The 21,602-nt window shown below is 34.0% G+C and overlaps 2 protein-coding genes across 7 annotated transcripts; one reads left to right on the top strand and one right to left on the bottom strand.

Moving 5' to 3' along the window:
- Positions 1-2,719: 2,719 nt before the first annotated feature.
- On the bottom strand, positions 2,720-7,172 carry LOC107914750 (receptor-like kinase TMK4). Of its 6 annotated transcripts, none has more exons than XR_005919296.1 (4): positions 4,742-7,172; positions 3,769-4,316; positions 3,186-3,394; positions 2,720-2,893 (listed from the first exon to the last, which is right to left on the bottom strand). XR_005919296.1 is itself a non-coding variant. In XM_016843769.2 (3 exons), exons 1-2 carry the CDS (start codon positions 6,987-6,989, stop codon positions 3,802-3,804), a joined length of 2,763 nt encoding a protein of 920 aa, XP_016699258.2. In that variant the 5' UTR covers positions 6,990-7,172; the 3' UTR covers positions 2,720-3,394; positions 3,769-3,801. The 6 variants fall into 6 exon arrangements, 2 of the variants coding, with proteins under 2 accessions (XP_016699258.2, XP_016699257.2); XR_001688997.2 differs by having other exon boundaries at positions 3,186-3,388; XR_001688998.2 differs by having other exon boundaries at positions 2,720-2,869; positions 3,186-3,388.
- Positions 7,173-8,826: 1,654 nt separating this feature from the next.
- LOC107915425 (probable protein phosphatase 2C 27) lies at positions 8,827-9,782 on the top strand. The gene is made up of 2 exons (XM_016844586.2): positions 8,827-8,912; positions 9,141-9,782. Exons 1-2 carry the CDS (start codon positions 8,827-8,829, stop codon positions 9,700-9,702), a joined length of 648 nt encoding a protein of 215 aa, XP_016700075.1. The 3' UTR covers positions 9,703-9,782.
- The last annotated feature ends 11,820 nt before the right edge of the window (positions 9,783-21,602 follow it).

Here is a 21,602-nt window from a genome sequence, read left to right as displayed (position 1 = left end):
CGTCAACCCAATCGTCTGGTCCGAGCTACAAGATGTTATAGTTGCTAATGGAATAATTGCAAAAATTTAACGAATAAAACGATTTGAAACCCAATAATTTCAATCATTTAAATCATTCAGAGTAAATTAAAACCTTTTTCGAGTCTTATACGAGCTTACGTAAGCTCTAAAGTTGACCTAAGATCGAATAAGGACCAAACTGCAAAGAATTCAAAATTTCAAAATGACGTCGTAATGTGACTTCCTCCAGGTCATGAAGTCACCAAAATAGTTTGTCACGTCACATCATCGGACCACTTGATCCCAGGACATCACAAACTATTGGTCGTCGTCGCAACGAGGGGAGTTCAAAGTCGAGATGAGGAATCTATTTGGTGCGCAAAAATAGGCCATTTGGTGTTTGTTTTGAAACCAACTCCTAAAGGTAGTTAAAAGAGTGCAATTAGAAACATTTAAACCTACTCAAAACGTCCCAAAACCATGCCAAAATATATCGTACATCATCCTCCTAAACATCTAACCAATATGCCACATTGGCGCTAATACACAACAAGGCCATATAAACTATTTCAAGCCACACAAGCTACTTATACCATTCAAACCCAACTCACTTTGATTTCTAGTATATATATGTATATTATATAACATCCAATCTATGAACATGAGCAAATTGGCATTACCATAAGAGTCCATATTCAATTATGTCTCAAGGATTCTGGAAAGAAGAATGGTAAAGAAGGGAAATCATGCAGTGAATGAAGTCCTTACGCTTCCCAATGATTCAACTTAGGAGAACCTACCAGACTTGTAGTAGCAATATCCTGGTTTTGATTCTTGAGGACAAGGATCCAGTTCGTAGTAGGAGTAATTGATATGGACCAAAATAGAAATTCCACTGTTTTTAATTTTGTTTATTTCAATTATGTTTTTTTTCTATTTCAATTGTGTTTCTACCCTTTTAAACGTTGTATTTTACCTTTTCGTTTTACTGATATGGAACGTTTTTGGGGGTATTAGAGGTACAATGATTGTTTAATGAAACAGTGTGTTTTGTCCTTTTGTAAGACAACCATTCTAATTGTTTTCTTTCCCCTTTTTAACCTCCATTCATGCAGAGGAGTTAGTTATGAAATTTGGCATTGGTTTTTCCTATCCGTCTTCTTCTCTCTCAATCATCAATCTCTCTCTCTTTCTCCTTCACTCTTCTCTTTCGTTCCTATTCTATCTGTTTAAGTTCTCCAACATTAATATATTTTTATAATTTTGAAGATTTTTTCATAATTTTTGAAATTTTGAATTTTTTATTATTTTTTTGAATTTTTTTAAAAATATTTTAAAAATTCTTTCTTTTTAAAAAATGTTTATAAAATTTTATAGATTTTTAAAAAATTTATTGAAAATTTGAAAATATTATAATTTATAAATTTATTTTTATGCTTTTTTTTACTTTTCATTAAATTTGGAACTATTGTCATTTCTAATAATTTCTGTAAAATTTTAGATTTTTTATTTTTTTTATCTTACATTTTTTATAAAAATTTGTAGAGTTTTCAGTTTTCAGTATTTTTAGATTTTTTTTATTTTTTATGGAAGTTTAAATTATTTATTGGTATAACATATCGATAAAGATGAAAAACTCATTTTCTATCCAATAAATAGGATCGATAATAATAAATCACAAGCTCATATTCTGAAAATACAAAAACAAACAAATTTCGTAGTCAAATTAATGAAATAAAATATGGTTAAAAAATCCAAGAACTAAAGGTTTCACTTTTTTGTATTGAAAAATGAGGTTTTTTAATTCTTATGAATCTAATTCAACGAAATTTCATCCAGTAAAATGAAAAAATTATAAATCTTCAAAATAATAGATAAGAAAATTATAAATAAAGCCATTGCGACACTTATCGAAGGAGTCAATTCCTCATCCACGGGCAATAAAATACTTCTATGGTATATAAGGCAATTCGAGATAAAATGTGACGACTTTTTTAGTACTTTTACTTAGATAAAAGTTAAATAAAAAATTCAATCATTGGCTAAGAACTAGATCCAGCATACTAGAGGCCGATGAGGCCTTGGCTTAATCCCACCAACTGTAGATCTTGTCTAGATTAATTTTTTTTATTTAAGTCTAAATATACTACAATTTCATATAGATTATGTTTTGTAATGTTGACTATTTAAATATGTATTATTTGTAAAAGTTAATTGCATCAAATATCCTTAAACTATGACCTTCATTTTAAATTGATTCTTAAATTTTAAATCATTTTATTTACATCCCTAAACCATATTAATGTTATATCAATTAATTTTTCTCATTACTTAAATCATTAATTTAACTGTTAAATAACATATAAGACGTTATTTGACATTTAAAATGAAAACTTTAATGAAAATTATAAAAATAGATGTTTTAAAAAATCTTTGTTCCAAGATTTTCAAAACTCGTTTTTGATATTCAAAATTAAATTAATAATTTTAATAATAAAAAGAGTTAATTGATAATTTAAAGAAATAAGTATAAGATGTTAAAGTTTAAGGTGTAATTACAATAAAAATGATTGTATGTTAAAAAAGAAAACAGATGGTAGATGGATTATGTTGGAGCGATAATAGAATTGCAGGTAAGGCATAAATGCAACCAGCAATGTTGGACAGAGAATTACGTATAGTATAGGCGTTAAAACATTATAGTTGCTGTCAACACAAATAATCCAAAAATAAGAATATGTTTAATCATTCATCCATCCCTTCTAAGCAATCAAATTGGAAGAAATCCCTGAATTGATAAATTTCCAACCACCACGATGTGGGTCTGTCACACCTCAGCTAATCTTCTTACTTCTTCTTCCTCTTCCTGCTGTCATTTTCATATTTTCAAACCCTAATTCAATTGGTCAGCTTGTCACGGTTACGTATCGAAACCATCAAATCAAACCTTCATCTGGAATACATTTTTTAAATGGGAAAAAGAAAAAGACAGCTACCACATGTGTAGTTGGCACTAACAAATATATCCTACTTTTTTCAATGGAAACTTCCCAAAGCCATGTGACGTAAGTATTGACTTTCAAGCTTTTATTCATACCCACGAAACAGTTTACAAACCTAACTAATGCATAAACTAGTTGATAAACTCGAAACTTAGGGTGAATTTAGATGGGCGGTGCATTTACCTGCGGTTAGTGTAAAAACAGCTGTGGCGGTGAGATTAAATACTGTAGCAATACTGTAGCATGAGACCAAAAGTAACCTAAACGTACCGCACCGCACCCAACCGCCCATCCAAGCCCACCCTTACTTAGTTGATTGATGCAATCACTCGGTTTTTATCCTTTCTCGGCCTCTAGGAAAGAAACAACCTTCCTCTATCTCCAACCTGCAACTTATTATTATTATTTTAATAAAGAAATGAATAAAAAATGATTCAACAATAATTATACATTACAATAGAAAAAAAGATTAAAAGAACATGATACAATCTTTCTTTCCCTCCCTCTCCTCCCCAAAACCCCTATTTTTCCCTCTGTAAATACTCCATCAAACAAAACAAATCATTCGGTTAGCTGTCGAAGAATATAATAAGAAACAACAAGAGTTCTTTTGGCTCATGTCTAGCCCAACAAAGTAAGAGAACAATCCGAATAAATAAAACATAATACGACCATAATACACTCCGTTATCGACTCGACAGCAACTCAACCTGGCCTTCCTTTTTTGTGTGTTTTTTGCCCTCATAACATTTTTTACAGTACATACCTCTTCAAAATTATGCCACTTATCCCACTTCCATCACCGACCATCAGATGAGCTTAATGTGTCTGAAAATCCCGAGGGTTTTGCAGGAATACTTGATTGGGTTTGGGAGTATGATATATCACCATACATTGTTGAAGTAGCTTCATTTGCTTGCCATCTTAGTAGAGCCTGAGGAAGGCTCATGTGAAGGTCAATGCCCGAGTTTTCGTCATCCTCTTGGGTGGTAGGCTTCCACAGCTCAACAAGGGGGCCCAACACATTTACAGCATGCCCCATGTCAGGTCGCTGATATGGTTCACGAGCTGTGCAGTGTCCTGCCAGCTCAGCCACCTTGAAGATACTTGCCATTGTCTCCTCATCACAGTTGATTGTTTCATCAACCACTTTAGGAATGTTGTCTTTGTTGGTAAGGACCCTGCGAAACCATGTGACCAGATGTGACCTCTCATCGGGTAAGGTCTCATCTAAAGCTTTTCTGCCAGTTATTATCTCCATCAAGACCACTCCAAATGCATAAACATCCACCTTCGTAGTCACCCTTCCAGTTGCTGTTCAGATTAAAACAGTATCTCTATTTAGAAAAATATAACATTTAACCAAACAACAAAAATGACAAAGTTACAAAACAGCCAGGCAAAAGGCAATAATAATACCATTAAACCCAAATATCAAACATCAAGTATTATAAATGCTAATCAGAAGACAATTGTTTCAGTCAATCATGATTTTTAATCTTTTAACGTAAGAATACTGAATATGGCCTCATAACTTATAAAGTACGCTGTTTAAGCTAGCTTGATAATACCATGTAGAGCCCCAATCATATTAACAGCTAATATCTTAGCTATTCCTGGTTTGAGACATTGAGGATACATCTAAATTACATTGAAAGGTTTAATTTGCCTAGAGAAAATTATCACAGAATATGCATAACTAAGAATCTTAAAGCATTTGAAGACAAAAATTCACATACCAGCATATTCAGGAGCAAGATATCCAAACGTTCCTGCCAATCTTGTCTCCACAGAGTATTTGCCTTCGGGTGCATTTTTAACCAGTCCAAAATCGGCAACCTTTGCTCTCATGTCATCCCCAAGGAGAATGTTGGAGGGCTTCAAATCTCTGTGAATGAAACTTTGTTGTGCCAAAGAGTGCAAATACTCAACCCCTCGTGCAACATCCAGTGCAATGGTGACTCTCTGCTTCCAGGTGAGCGGAGCATATCCATTTTCCCGCCATTCAAAGAGATGCTGACTTAGGGTACCTTGAGGCATATACTCGTAAGCCAAGAGTCTCTCATTACCATTAATACAGTAACCCAAAAGTGCAACCAGATGCCTATGCCTAACTTTTGTAAGCACTGCAATTTCTGCCTGAAACTCATTCATTCCTTTAGTACCGGTCGACACACATTCCATCCTTTTGACAGCAATCTGTGTGCCATCATGCAGTTCCCCTTTATAAACAACCCCGAAACCACCTCTTCCTAAAACATTGGCCTCACTGAAATTATCTGTCACTTGTCTTAGTACTTGGATTGAGATCACTACATTTCCACCCTCAAGAAAATGGCGGTCACTACGATCCCCACTGCTTTGGCTTAGCATTTCACTGGGAACTCCCCCATTCTCATTCATTCTGCCACCGTTTTCTGGACTCTTAACCACACCCCTCTCAGCATCACTGCCCTCCACCTTACCAAATTTTCCGTACCGCTTGTTCATAACATACTTATAAGAAACAAAGCAAACAACAGCAACAAAAATCAATACACCAGCAATAATACCGACAATCATAGCAATCGAATTCTTACTATTGCCACTTTTCAAGTTACCATCCGAACCTCCAGCGGCTGCTCCAGATCCTGAATCTCCTCCATCACCAGAACCACCAGATTTTCCAAGTAAACTATTCCCCGAGTATGAGAATTTTACTGAATTCGAAAATTTTGGGATGTCTCCACTAAGATTGTTATTAGACACATCAAGAAGCTGCAAACTAGTCAACTTAGTCAGACTATCAGGAATTGAACCAGTTAATCCGTTACCACTCAGATTCAAGTTCTTCAATGATATGAGATTGGCAAAGGCCGCAGAAATCGTCCCGACCAAGTTTTTCTTTTCCAGATTCACTGTAATCACATTCTTTTGTGAATCACAAGAAATAAAGGACCATTCGCAAGCATCATTCCCAGGCCACTTATCAGAAAGAGGCACAGGGTACCCAAAACCCCCAGCAATCTCAAGCAATATAGTAACTTGAGGATCACAAGGATCCCCATTACTATTACAGAAATTATTGTTTCCATCAACAACTTTTTTCTCAACTGAGGTAGGAAATTCTGGGAAAGGACCCTGCAATTTATTATTAGACAATGAAACATTCTTCAAGTTTGGAAGGTCAATTAAAGATTTGGGAACCGGCCCTGTCAACTGATTGTCTCTAAGCTGAAGATCGAAAATATCCAAACATTTAGACAAATCTGGGATCGGACCCGTAAACAAGTTTTTCTGAAGCCAAACCTGAGACAACTGTGTCATGTTGGATAAAACTTGTAAAGTACCATTGAACCCAACATCCTGATTGTTGATCCAAAGATTCTGAACCATTGAAACACCGAGAGAAGCTGGTAATGTGCCGCTCAAATTGTTGTAAGACAGCCTTATACTTTTCAAGCTGTTCATAGAATCGAAGATATCAGGCAAGGAACCGAACAAGCTGGTGTTGTCTAGTTGAAGTTCAACGAGTCCCGTCGATTGGGACAAATCTGGGAAAGTCCATGGACTTAAACCGGCATTGTCACTCAAACTCAGCTTTTGCAAGCTGGTTAATTCGGAGAAGGCGTTTGGGGATATAGAGGTGAAGGCGTTGCTGTCAAGGTAAACCTCTTGTAAGCTGGAGAGGTTGGCCAAAGATGGGATGGTCCCGGACAAAGCGTTGCGTTGGAGTGACAAAGTCTGGAGCTCCGACAAGGCGGCGATGTCGGGGGAAAGGGTCCCAGACAGGGATTTGGAAGAGAGGTTGATGGAAGTAACGCTGTTGGATTTGTCGCAATTTATGCCAGGCCACTTGCAGTAGTTGTCTGAAGAAGTGGAAGACCACCCAGTGGGAGGAGGGCGGAAGGATGAAGCTATCTTGAGCATGGTTGCGCCGTCGTCCCCGGCGGCGAGAAAGGCGGAGAAAAGGAGGATGGGAAGGAGGATATGGTGGCGGTTAAGCATTTTTGCTTTTGGGTTAGTTTCGGAAACCAAAACAGTTGGATTATCCAACAACGATGGTGTTTGTTGGATTGTTCTTTGAATATGGTTTTTTTCTTTTTTTTCCTAACAGTGAAAAGAAAGAACAGTGTTTTAGGGCAAGGGAATTCTTGGGGGAAAGACAAAAGAAATAATGAAAGGGAATTTTCTTAGTTGGAATTTTTTTAAAAGAGAGAATATCTTACCTGTTTCTTTTCTTTTTTTTTTTCCTAAAAAAAAGTTAATATGTAAAGTACTAAAAATAATTTAAATTTCACATACATCCCTATCAATTTCAAATATGAGCAAAATAGTCCATCTAAAAATAAAGTACTTATGTCCCGTACTTTTAAAAAATGGATAAGGAAAAAAATGAAAATAGCGTCAATTATTATCCAATCCAACTCTGAATTTTGACTTTTTTTTTAAATATTATATAATAAGAAAACAAAAAGTCCGTACATTATTAAAATTAAAAAACTAATAAAATTATAAAAAATGTTTTAAAATTTTATATATTAAAAATAAAAAAACAAATAGATATTACTAAAAGACTCCAAAGTTTCGAAAAAAAAAATTTGTAAATAGTATCGCGTAACTTTTAAATTTTAATAAAAAAGCGTGAAAATTCTAAAAACAAACTATAAGAGCACGTTTAGTTCGCTGGATTGGATTAGAGGTGTATTAGATTAAAGGTGTAATAGCAAATCAACTGTTTGGTTGAATGTAATGGAATAGAGGCGTAACAGTAATCTTGTGTTTGGTTGAATGGAATAGAGGTGTAATAGCATAATGGAAAAAACTAAATGACTAGAATACCCTTAGCATAAATTTGTTTTAGTAAATGATTATTGTTATTGTTATTTAAATTTTAATAAAATTATTATTATCAATAATAAATAATTTAATCATATTTAAACATAATTATTATTAAATATATTTTAATTAAAATATATAATTTAATAAAATTCTTAATAATTAGCAGAAATTTGTTTTGGTAAATTATTATTGTTATTTTTATTTAAATTTTAATAAGATTATTAATATCAATAATAAATAATTTAATCATAGTTAAACATAATTATTATTAAATATATTATAATTAAAATATATAATTTAATAAAATTCTTAATAATTAATATTCTTATATGAATTTACTCAAATCATAATATATGATACTGTAAAATATAAATTAACATAATTTTTATTAAATATATTATAATTAAAATATATAATTTAATAAAATTCTTAATAATTAATATTCTTATATGAATTTACTCAAATCATAATATATGATACTGTAAAATATAAATTAACACAATTATTATTAAATATATTTTAATTAAAATATATAATTTAATAAAATTCTTAATAATTAATATTCTTATATGAATTTACTCAAATCATAATATATGATACTGTAAAATATAAACTAACATAATTATTATTAAATATATTATAATTAAAATATATAATTTAATAAAATTCTTAATAATTAATATTCTATATATGAATTTTCTCAAATCATAATATATGATACTATAAATGAAAATTTGAAATAATTAATATTAAATATATTTTAATTAAAATATATGATTTAATAAAATTTAAAATAATTATAACTAATAAATTATATTTTATGAATTTGTATAATTTAAAAAAATAATTATTACATATAATTTAATAATAATATATAATTTCATAAAATTCTTGATAATAAATTTTCTTATATGAATTTATACAATTTAAAATAATTAATATTAAATATAATTTAATAGTGATATATAATTTCATAAAATTCTTAATAATAAAATGTTCTTATATGAATTTACTAAGGATTCAGTCATGCTCTCTCGAGTCATCACTGGCTTCTGGCACTACTGTTCTCACTGCAATTATATTTGGGAGGTAAGCACTTCCAAAGCTTTTTTGGCTGGAAAAAACAACTATAAAATGAAGATAGACATTGAGAGAGGTTACATTAGAGAACCTGATGCATTTGAATTTGGCGAAGTGAATGAAGTTGAGATTTCTAGTGTGTATAATCTGGACACTTTCTAATTTGTTTCTACTATATGTTAGAATCAACTTTTATGGTTTTTGCTTTGCTTGAAAGGAATATCTCATCTTTTACAGGTCTTTACTTGTGGCAAATGCTGGGGATTCTAGGGTGGTACTGTCATGGCATGGAAGAGCTATAGAGATGTCAAAGGATCATAGGCCTTGTTGCATGAAAGAGAGAAGGCGAATCGAGGCTCTGGGTGGATTCGTTGATGATGGTTATCTGAATGGTCAACTAGGGGTCACCCGAGCATTTGGCGATTGGCACATTGAAGGTATGAAGGAATTCGGTGAGAGAATTGGCCCCCTAAGTGTTGAACCAGAACTCAAAATGATAACACTGACTAAGGAAGATGAGTTTTCGATCATCGGTAGTGATGGAATATGGGACGTTTTTTCCAGCCAAAATGCCATAGATTTCACAAGGCGGCGGCTCCAGGAGCACACTGATGTCAAATTATGTTTCAAAGAAATAGTTGAAGAAGCAATAAAAAGAGGAGCAACAGACAATTTGACCGTTGTTGTGGTGTGTTTTCACTTGGAGCCACCTCAACATTCTGTCAGACAAAGGGGAAGAGTCAGAAGAAGCATTTTTGCTGAGGGGCTTCAGAGTCTTAAATGCCTCTTAGAAGGATAGAACTATATTACATTTTTTTACACTCAATACATGGTTGGTACACAAAGGAGACAACTAGTTAATGATAAACTTTGGGGAGAATGAAAATATGTCCAACATTGAACATAATGATGTGAAAATGAAGAGTGAAGGAGCTGTTAGAGCTAGAAGCAAAAAGGCATTGCTTGTAAAAAGTGAAGATGATGATGTGAAGGCGCTGAGATATAATCCACAAGTTTCACGAATTCAAACAGAAGAAAGAACGAAAGAATCAGCTAAATTGTAAGTACTTATTCTATTTGTTTTGCTAGTCTTTTCATTCTCTTCAGAATGTTATTTGTGTTTTGTTTTCTAATTACAACTTTGTTACTATGTAATAGACGCAAATGTGATTCAAATTCAGAGAGTTATGAAGATAATGTGAATTTGATAAAGTTTGGAGGGTTTTCTAAGGAAGTAAAGATGTCTAAAGTCTTCAAGAACAATGAAGTGAACTCGAAAAATGAAGGAATAAGAAGAACTAGAACTCGAAAAATTATCAACTTTTTCCCATTTTCAAACACAGTTCATTGAGCCACACCAGATTTATATGAAACAATTTTCTCATTTGTAATAGCAAAATATGGGGCTTAAGCTTCATCAATGGAAGTAACATGGATTAGACCCATGAAAGTTGGGGTTTAAATCCTAATGTTTCTAAATACTTTAGTAGCTAAAGTATTCACATGGTTTATCGGTGAATCAGTTTCTAATTATAAAATCACTTCCCCCTTTTCCTTTCCCAGCAGCCACTGAATATCTATGCAAGTTGTAATTTAGAATCTTTAAATCAGAAACATCTCACTGAAGCTGGATAATCTTCCTAGCTTCCATTATTTCTCCCCAAATCAAGCGGATTTACATTCAAGTCTCTAATTCTTCTTGGTAAGCTTAAATTTAAAGGATAGTTAAAGTTTCTCCTTTTCTATTTATCCAAATCTCGTGAAAATAAAGTAAAATAAAAATAATCATATTGCTAAATCCAATAGATATTCCAGTCGGATTTTATTGATTCTAATTAAAATTTATTAAAATTTCAATTTTAGTAACCTCCTAATTCCATTTTGTAAAGAAATGATAAATTTCCAATTAAGAAAAAAGGAGCTGGAAATTATTAAGAGACAGAATTAGACTTACAGAAGGTTTCCATCGAAGAAGCATTTCCTAAAGGAAAGGAAAGGGAAAAAAATCAGTAAATAAGGTGGGTTATCCATTTTTTGAATCGAAGAAATAATAGAAATTATAAGAAATCGAAATAACAAAAGAAAGGAAGAGAGTGGAACTACGAACGTGAAGCCATCATCCTTGAGCTCCCTTAAGAAAGTGCGGAGACCCCTCTCACGGATCGCCTGCAACGCACTCTTTACCACCGTTGTAAATTGTGTTGTAAAGAAAAAGAAAAGAAAAGGTTGTGAAGCAGCTAAACTGAAACAGAAGGAAGAAACAGAAGGAACGGCTAAGTTGTGAAGCAGCTAAACTGAAACAGAAGGAAAGGGGAAGCCAATCGGGAGGGTAAAACAGGGAGGGTAATCTGAAACAGCAGCTAAACTGAGTAAAAGGGTGGGATTACAAATCCGTGAATTTTGAGGATTAGGTCAGTAATTTATTAGACCTGTAATAGGAATACCCTCAACCAAAGAAAGTATTAAAAGGGTATTAAGTGGGGCCCACTAATTAGGGGTGTATTGGCATAGGCCAATACACCCAACCAAACAAGTTGTAAGAATTCAAAAGATCATAAAAATCCAATATATGTATATATATATATATGTTCGAAAAATATCTTCAGAATATGAAAACAAATAAAAATAAAAGCTCCAAATTTTGAAAAAATTATAAAAATTTTCCAACAAATATTTTTTCCTCAAAATTAAAAAGGAAACTTTATATAATATATATGCAAAAAATATTCTAAACTTTATAAAATTTAAAAGTAATAGAAAATAATGAATTTTTTGAAATTTTAAAAATAAAATTAATTTTTACTGAATATTTATATATTTTTATTTTATAATTTTTTTTGAAAGAATTTTGGAAAATTTTTAAATTTTAAATTTTTATTTTTTTCAGAAATTTGGTAATTTTAATTATTTTATTATTATTTTATAAGTTTTTGAATGTTGGGCATTATTTTAGAAATTTTAACAATGTTTTATTAAATTATTAAAAACTCAAATTTATATAATACTGTTTACAAAAAGAAAATTATCAAAATAAATATTTTCTTTTATAGAACTTTTAGTACTTTGTTCATATATTTCGAAAATATAAGTTAAAGATTTTTTAGAATTTTTAAAATATTTTTAATATTTTTTGGGTTTTTATGTGTATCCTTTAGATGGGTGAAGCTGTGTATTTATATGATATGGTTACTATTCATAGATGTGATTTCGTAGGTAGGTTCCATGCATGTCGACACGTACTCTACTCTAGGTTTAACATGTGTTTATATGATGTGGGTTCGCCTATGTGATGGTGTGTGAATCCACATCGTGCGGTCTCATAGAGGGGTTTGAGTGCCTTACATGCTAACTCATAGTGTCACGCGAACTTGAAGTGCGAACTGTGTAAAACTCGACCTAGACCCAATCAGGTTACGAGTCGGTAATAGTGAGTATCATAACAATTTGTTCCCCACCTGGTTTGAAGAAGAGTTATAAAGTGACTCTTATTGGAACCTGGTTCTATGAGATGAGAAGTAACACAAGAAGAAGCTTATTAAATACACTTTATACCTTAACTTGCAACATACACTTCACTACGTGTCAAGAAGGGTTACAACTATACGCAACTGATTGTGCCCTTATTCTTGGATACATGAATCGTTAAAGTGTAAAAAGCCCTTTTAAAAGGAAGTTACCTGAGCCCTAAAAATTACATTATTTGAATTAGAGATTTTGGAGAAGAAACCATTGTTGAGAAGAAAAGTTTCAGAGGTAATTTCCCTAAAATTTCCATCGTTCTTTTAATTTTTATCAGTTTTATTAGAACACCATGGCTAGGACTAGAAGAAATGGTCGTATTATTCAGAACATCCCTTCACGACGCCATGAAGCAAGTACCCCATAAAGGCTAAGGCCTATGTTTGCACCACGGAGGTGAAAGAAATGAATCCTATTTTGGCCGCTTAAGGAATTCAAATACTAAACTTTTCTTATGACTTTTCAATCCCTAAATTATTAAATCGGTTGAGTGACACCAATGACAGTAGTTTTTTACTTCCACTGCATGTGATAGAGGTAGGTTTCCATTTACCACTCCACCCTTTTTTTCTCACTTTGTCGATGAATACAGGGTAGCTCCGAGGTTGTTATCTTGTTTTTCATGGTGGGTTGCAATGGCATTCTTCATTGAGTGCAATCGGCGGGAAGAAGTGCCATTGATTATCATTTTTCAGAATTTGTACCACTTGAAGGCCTACAACTGAGGGGGTTCAGTGGGTTTATTTTATTTCTCACCTTGCGAAGATGTGGAATCCATCATTACTAACTGGTCTTCGAACCTTCGCCTAAATCATTGCAAGTACATATGGGTTAAGTACAAGCTTAATAGTGGCTTTGACTTTCCAACTGAGTGGTCGATACTTGGTAAGAGTATGTGTCTAACGAAGCAAGAAATTATGACAGAAGTAGGTTGGGGACAGTATTATAGACTTCACAAGGGTCACGTGCTAGATTTTAAGGAATTGCTAACTATCAGGAACATGTTTTAGCACTGACTCTTAAATCTAAGTCCCAATGGATGGAGGCAAGTTGATGTTGATGATGGTGCGGACACCGTTAGATTACTACCCGTACAATTCGTCTGGCCACATAATGCTACTAATAAGTTAAGGCTTATATTGTTTACGAGAAAAGAGGGACCTAGAAATTATTGTTATAGAATTTGTAAATTAAAGCCTCGTCTATAGTCTTCGAGATCTTCAGGGAATGTAGAAAATGGTGCAAACCCCCTTATGTTAACTGTTGGTACTAATATTACACTTGTTGGTGATACAGGCACGATTCGTGGTATTGAAGAAAGTTAAAAAGTATCCATAAGCTTATCCAAGAAATCAACGAATACATGGGTATGCGATCTTTTATGTAGAATGTGTGAGGTGATCCCTCTAGTACTACTATTGGGGAAGGGAGTGCGAGCAGTAGAAAGAAGCAAAAGACTATTGCGAGAACTGCCAACATTGTACTAAGTAGTGAAGATGAGTAGTCCAATAGGGGAGTTTCGTCGAAATAAAAGGAAAGATTGTATTGGAACATCTAACAACTTAGCCCTTTATTACTACAGTTCCTGCCATAATTTCATCTTCTCCCGACTCTCCTATTGATCCTCTACCACCATCAAGACTAGCAGTTGATGATGCCTTTGGAGTAATTGTTGATTATGGCCTTCCTAGTGGCTCTATGAAATTCACTGCTTCTAGTGGTGAGAAAGGAACATTATTTCCATAGAGCAAACATCTCAGCATGCAAAAGTTTCCCTACAGTCCTAGTGAGGTGAACAAACAATGGAAAAATTCCATGTCTGAAGAAGTGAATGAGCATTTCTATCCTTCTAGATCGTTAAGTTGTACAAGGAAACCTTCCTTTTAAGAGTTTTTTCTTTCCCTCCAAGTTGTCTTAGTTAAAGCTAACATGGTCAGTATGGGGCTCGTTGAGGGTATTCGGGAAGCAAAATTAAAAAAAAAATTGAAAATGTTTATCACTCTACCATGGGGTACTAAAAAGGGCTCGCGAATTATATACAAGCTTGGATGAAAAGAAATAAAAATTGTTGGAGCAGAATAGAAGACTACAAGAGCGTCTCACCTTTGCTGAAAAAGAGGCTGAAAAAGAGGTTGAAAAGTTACATAGGAGATTGTAAGTGAGCGAGCCGATAAATGTGTTTTGGAAACAACCATAAAAAGTATGGATGAATAACATAGAGTTGCTATGGCTAATCTGGTGAAGAGCCATGAAGAATCTTTGGAGAAGTACAAGAGGGAAACTATGCAAAGCTTCCAAGACTACTTACCTAATTTAAAGTATAACTTCTTATTGCACGCTCAAGTAGTTGACGGTCCCTTTGATGCTTATAAGGTAAATTTTGATGCTCTTAGTAATTTCACTGGTGCTAAATTAGATTTCGATGTTCACTTCCCTTCTTGAGCAGCTTGGGAAGAATTCTTGAAAAATGGAAGAATTCCAGCAAACTTTACTTCGCTGAAGATCCTGTTGAGACTAATATGGCTCCCACAGCTGAATGTGAAGGTGATGGAAGTGAAGAAGAAAATGAAGAAGATGATGAAGTGCTCGTCGATCCCCAAGATACCGGGACTAATTCTTAATTTCCTTATTTTTATTGTACTTGTTTCTTTTAAATATGAAATGAAAATTCTTTGTTTGTTTTGATTTGAAACGGTGTTATGTTTTGACTGCAAATTTATTTAAGCAAACTACATAATCAAGTTGTTAGCATAAATGAGCTAAGAAATAAAGATTGCAAAATCAACTAACATAGGTTGCGATCTTGAACCAACGAACTTTAATAATATTAGCTACGATCTTAAATCAGCTAGCTTAAATAAAATTATTCATGGTCTTAAATCAAATGAACTTAGGTTACGATCTTAAATCAACGAACTGTTCGGAGTTGCGATCTTAAATCAACTAACTCAAGTGAAATTGTTCATGAGCTTAAATCAAATGAAATTAGGTTGCGATCTTAAATTAGCTAACCTTAATGACATCAGTCATGATCTTAAATCAGCGAGCTATCCGGAGTTGCGATCTTAAATCAACTAACTCAAATAAAATTGTTCATGATCTTAAACTAAATGAACTTAGGTTATGATATTAAACCAGCGAGCTATTCAGAGCTATGATATTAAATCAACTAACTCAAATAAAATTGTTCATGATCTTGAATCAAACGAACTTAGATTGCGATATTAAATCAACTAACCTTAATGATATCAGTTGCGATCTTAAATTAGTGAGTTGTTTGGAGTTGCGATATTAAATCAGCTAACTCAAATAAAATTTTTCATGATCTTAAATCAAATGAACTTAGGTTACGATATTAAATCAGCTAATCTTAATGATATCAGCTGCAATATTAAATCAGCGAGTTGTTCGGAGATGCGATCTTAAATCAGTTAACTCAAATAAAATTGTTCATGATAGATAAAATAGACAACATTTGCAAATAATGTATCTTTAATGAAAAAAGGATAGATCATTCATACATAAGATTTCATTAAGTGGCGTGCATTCCATGTATGTGGTAGCATAGGAATCTCCATCTTTGTTATTTTGTAAACTTCATAACCTATCTTTTCTACCACTTTCTAGGGTCATTCTCAATTTGGGTTTATTTTTTCTTGTTGCAATACTAGAAAACTAACATTGATATTTCTTAAAACAAGATCACCAACTTGAAACTTCTTGTTCTTGACTTTAGAATTATAATATCGAGCAACTTGTTGGGCTTGTACATCATTCTTAATATATGTTATCTCTTTAGCTTCATCAATGAGATCTAAGTTGAGTCAAATGACCTCTTGATTAGAACCTTCGACAAAATGAATTGTTATATGAGACCGCATACAAGTGAGGATGCAGTCTCTTCTAACCAAGCACCTTTGGCATCATCAACCTTTTTATTCAAAGTTATTAGAATCTTTTTATTCATTGCTTCTACTTGACCATTTGTTTAGGGAGTCTTTACAGAACTTTGAGTGACAACAATCTATAGATCCTTATAGAAATTTTTTAATTTTCCTTGAAATTGAGTTCCATTATCTGTTATAATCAGGCGTGAGATGTCAAACCCACAAACAATAAATTTCCAAAGAAAAGACTTCATTTCTCTCTGTGATTGTAGCTAAAGCTTCAACTTCTATCCATTTAGTGAAATAGTCTACAACAACTACTATGATTTTCTTCTGAGCTGTAGCTATTAGAAATGGGCCCAAAATGTCTATTCCCCAATTTGCAAATGGCCAAGGGCTAGACATTATTTCAAGAGTTCTACTGGTGACTGCTGCACCTTGAGCATATTTTTGGCAAGAATCATAAGTGTAAACCATATGGTGTGCGTCCTTCTGGATAGTTGGCCAGTAATTCCCCTACCCGAAGACCTTTTGTGCTAGCAGTCTCCCACCTAGGTGATCACCGTATATTCCCTCATGAATTTCTCTTATAACATACTTAGCTTTTAAGGGAGCAAGACATTGCAACAGTGTTTAGGAGTAACCCTTTCTATAAAGCACACCCTCTAACATGATATATCTAACTATGATATAATAAAATAAATGGTTTTAATTGGCTGAGAGATGAATAATTTTTAAATAGAAAGATAATTGAAATGTAAATAATAATTTCATACTTTGCAAATTTATGTTGTAGTTTAGCGAGCTCCTTCTTATTGAGATGGTGAACTTCTCATTGTAGAGCTTGTACAATTGGGGTCATCCACATTTCTTTTTAGTTCAGACTAAAAATTTGTTGGACGTCACAGTTTGGTACATCTCTATATTCTAACAAAAACTGTCATCTCTGTTCAATAGTAATAGAAAATGTCAAGTTTGATAAAATATCAGCTTTGGTGTTCTCCGTTCTTAATAGTTGTCTAACATGTGCTTTATCAAACTAAGTGAGTAGCTGAGCTGCTAGGGAGTCGTATTTCTTCAAGTTTGGCTCTTTTACTTCATACTCACCATTAATCTAATTCAATACAAGCTGAGAATCAATATGTATGATCAGTTCCCTTGCCCCTAGCTGTAGAGCCAATTGTAATCCTGAAATTAGTGTCTCGTACCCCGCAACATTCTTAGATGCTTGGAAGTAAAAAAGATAGTCCATATAGCCACTCATTTTCATCAGGATCTACTAGAAAATCACCCGCTCCTAACCTAGTCTTCATTATTGAGCCATCAACACAAACTATCCAACACTTTAGCTTTGCAATTGAACTCGTTTGCCTCTGTGATGAGCTAACTACTACATCTTGTGTGATGAATAGAAAAAGAATTTTAGAGGCAAATGTGTATTTATAATAAAACATCGCAAGACAAAGTAAGTATTTGTCAAGTAAAATTCCAATAATCTTGTGTGAATGATAATGTTCGAAATTAAAAATTACTTGCAAGGTTTGATGATTTATTAAAAGAGCATTCTGCCATAAAATTGATTAGGATTTGAGCCTTGATCGTTATTCTTGAGGCATATTATATTCCAAAATTAGCTAATTCAATTCCACATTTGGTCATTCTACCTAAATTATCTACTCTAGACAGAATATATTTGATAGGCTGATTAGTCATGACAATCATAGGATGAGCCTGAAAATAAGGATGCAACTTGTGAGTTACCATAATTAAAGTGAAAATAAGTTTTTTTGTCTTTGAATACATTTGTTCACCATCTTGTAACACATTGTTAACATAATCTATTGGAAATTGGCGAACCCCTTTTGCTTTGATCAAAACTATTGCTATTGTTTTATCCGAGGTCCCCAAGTAAAGATAAATAGCTTTCCTCACACGCAGCAACATCAAAAGCAATGAGGATGTGAGATATGACTTGAGCTTTTTGAAAGCAACCTGTCATTCTTCTGTCCAACTAAAAGAAGTTCTCAAGGCTTTGAAAAATGGTAAGCATTTATCTGCATTCTAAAGACGGGCCTGTTAAGTGCAACCACCCTCCCCTTTAGGCGCTAAATATCCTTGAAGGTCCTCGGAGGAGGCATATCTAAAATGGATTGAATCTTCTCTAGGTTCGCTTCTACCCCTCTCTGAAACCAATAAGCCTAGAAATTTTCTCGCTCTTACACCAAAAACACATTTCTTCATATTTAACTTCATGTTATGAGCTCGCCGGACAGCAAAAGTATCAGATAAGTCTTGGATATGTCCCCTCAGAGTGGATCTCTTTACCAAGATTTCATCAAAATAAACCTCAACACTGCATCCAATTTGCTCTCTGAAAATCTTCTTAATCAATCTTTGGTAGGTCGCACATGTATTCTTCAACGCAAAAGGCATAACTCGATAGTAAAACAAGTTTTCTTCTTTGATAACGGCTGCTTTATCCTGATCTTCTGGGGCCATAAAATTTTGGTTATAACCCAAGAATGTATCCATAAAACTCATGAATTTATGACCTGAGGATGCATCAACCAACCAATCAATCGAGGGTAAAGAAAAACTGTCATTGGGGCAAGCTTTGTTAAGGTTGGTGAAATCAATGCATATTCTCCACTTTTTATTGGCTTTTTTCACCATTACAACATTCGAAACCCAATCAGGGTATGCCACCTCTCTGATAAGCCCTGCTGAAAACAGTTTTCCTACCTCCTGCCTTTTGGCCTCCATGACCTGTGGAGCTAATCTTCTTTTCTTATACTTAATTGGCTTGATCTCGAGAGATAAGTTTAACCTATGAACGATCACTTGAGGATCCACACTAGGCATATCTGCAGCTAACCATACGAAAATGTCGAAGTTCACTCTTAAACACTGAACCAAGTCATCTTTTTCCTCCTCTATCAATGCTGAAGAAATTTTTACAAAATTATATGTGTTATCATACAATAACTATAAAGTTTTCGTGACTTCTACTGCTTTTGGCTTACGAATTCTTTCCTCACCTCTAACATCCAAACTATCCAAGTCTAAAACTTGACCAACCACCCCTGTCTGCTACGAAATTTGTCCTTGCGACACCTGTTTGTGTGTTTGTTTGATTGATACCATGTGGCACTGCCTAGCTATTCGCTTATCAGACTTCATAAAACCTATCACCGTCTTTGTAGGAAACTTAATCTTCATACAAAAGGTTACAACTATCATATTAGCCATTCTCATTATAGGATGTCCAAAAATGACATTATAGGCTATTGGATAGTCTACTACAAAGAATTGAAAAAAATTTGTTGCGGTGTACTCGCTATCTCCCAAGGTAACGGGTAAATTAATACATCCTTTCACCTTGATTAGGTGGTTCACAAAACCATACAAAGGGCTTGCCATCTTTAAAGCTTGCTCTATCAACCCCATTTTTTGGTATGCATCCCAATTAGCCCCTCAACTTCACTGCCACTATCAACCAAAATTCTCTTTACCTCAAACCCTGTCATAGTTGCTAACACAATCATTAGATCATTTCCTTCTTCATTACACACCAAATCTTTGTCCTCATCATTAAATTCCACTTTCTTTTTTTCTTGTTAACGTAGCCTTTTTAGGGAACTGATTAACATTACATTTCTAAGATGAGCCTTTCTCTTTGTATTAGAGATCGTCCACTCTTCATCTGTACCAATTATCATTTGTATTGTTCCTTTAACTTTTTTCTTACCCCTATCATCACCTCATGAAGTTTGACCTGACAATGTAGCATCTCAAGCCACAAAATCTTTAAGCTTACCATTCCTCACTGCTTTTTCAATAACATCTTTCAAAGAAGAACAACCTTCAGTCTTACGTCCTCCGTTATTGTGAAAACTACACCTATCCCTCGAGTTTGACCTTGACTGATTACATAGCAGGGGTGGAGGACTTGACAAGCTGCCTAAACTTTTAACCTGGCTAAGAATATAGGCATGCATAGCATTTAAGGGAGTATAGGTTTCAAATTTTCCATGAGGAACATACCTTATTGTGAGCTCAACCTCAAGTCTTTGAAATGCCCTCAACGATTCATTCTATGAATAACTCATCTGCTGTCCCCCTCCTTGTACATGTAAACTCTGAGAAAGAGGGCCCTGATGACTGTAAACTCTCTGTCAATTTCTAAACTGTCTGTCATCCCTCCGAAAGGTATTGCGAGCCATTCTCTTAATTTCTTCTACTTCAGTGAACTTATGAGCTCTCTCATACAAATCTGCCAAACTTTGTAGCCTATTATCAGTGAATGAATATTTCACATGTTCATTCTGAACACCCATGATAAAGGAATCAATGGCCCACTGATCCTCTAAATTTTTTGTGTTTAACATTGCTGCACGGAAACATTTAACATAATCTTATAAGGATTCCTCATCTCTCTGCTTTACTAACATCAAGCCCATAAGAGTACTCATTATTGTTTTATGAGCTCGAAATCTCCCCAGGTTCATTTGGCCTAACTGTGAGAAGCTCTAGATGGAACCCTGGGGTAGAAACAGATGCCAATATTTTGCATTTCCTTTAAAGGTCGTTGAGAAGGCTTTACATTTATCAACATCATATGCCCCTAGCACATTCATGTAATTGTTATACTGCATGAAATGTGCATGAGGATCTATTCTTTCTTTGAACATTTCCTTTGGAACCTTAAACTCTACCGGTAGGCTCACAGTCGTTATCTTAGGAGCCAATGGATTGTTAGAACAAAATAACCAATCCATATCCTCGGCATCAAGATGCAATGCTCACACATCTCTACGGAGAGTGTCCATTTCATTCTACCATGGTTTTGCATGTGCCCTTACATCCTCCTCTTAGGTAGGTGTGACATGCTCTTGAAGATTGGAGTTGTCAAATTGCATTTTCCTTCTCAATTATTCGTTCTGCCTTAACAATTCCTACTGAAACACTTGTTGCTGTTTGAACCTAGCAATTTGTTGGGCCATTTGCACCTTCATCAACCTCAGCTGCTTCCGCAAACTGAATAATAGTTGTGGCGATGCTCCCTGATCAGAAGGAATAATGATCCCTGACCAGATGAAGTGTTAAGATTGAATGAGTTGGAAGAACCTACATGGCCTGAGTTACCCAAATTCTCTAGTCAGTCAGCAAACCAACCAGCAAAAAGGTCTATCTCACTGGGTTGATTGCCAGTGCCAAAATCTATTGCCTGGCCTGAAGAAAAATTAGTAGGGAAATTCTCATTGGGGCGAGTCATTTTATTTCTTTTAGCAAT

This window comes from Gossypium hirsutum, chromosome D10 (assembly GCF_007990345.1).
Source record: "Gossypium hirsutum isolate 1008001.06 chromosome D10, Gossypium_hirsutum_v2.1, whole genome shotgun sequence".
NCBI lineage: Eukaryota > Viridiplantae > Streptophyta > Magnoliopsida > Malvales > Malvaceae > Gossypium > Gossypium hirsutum.
This window is presented reverse-complemented; position numbering and strand designations above follow the sequence as displayed.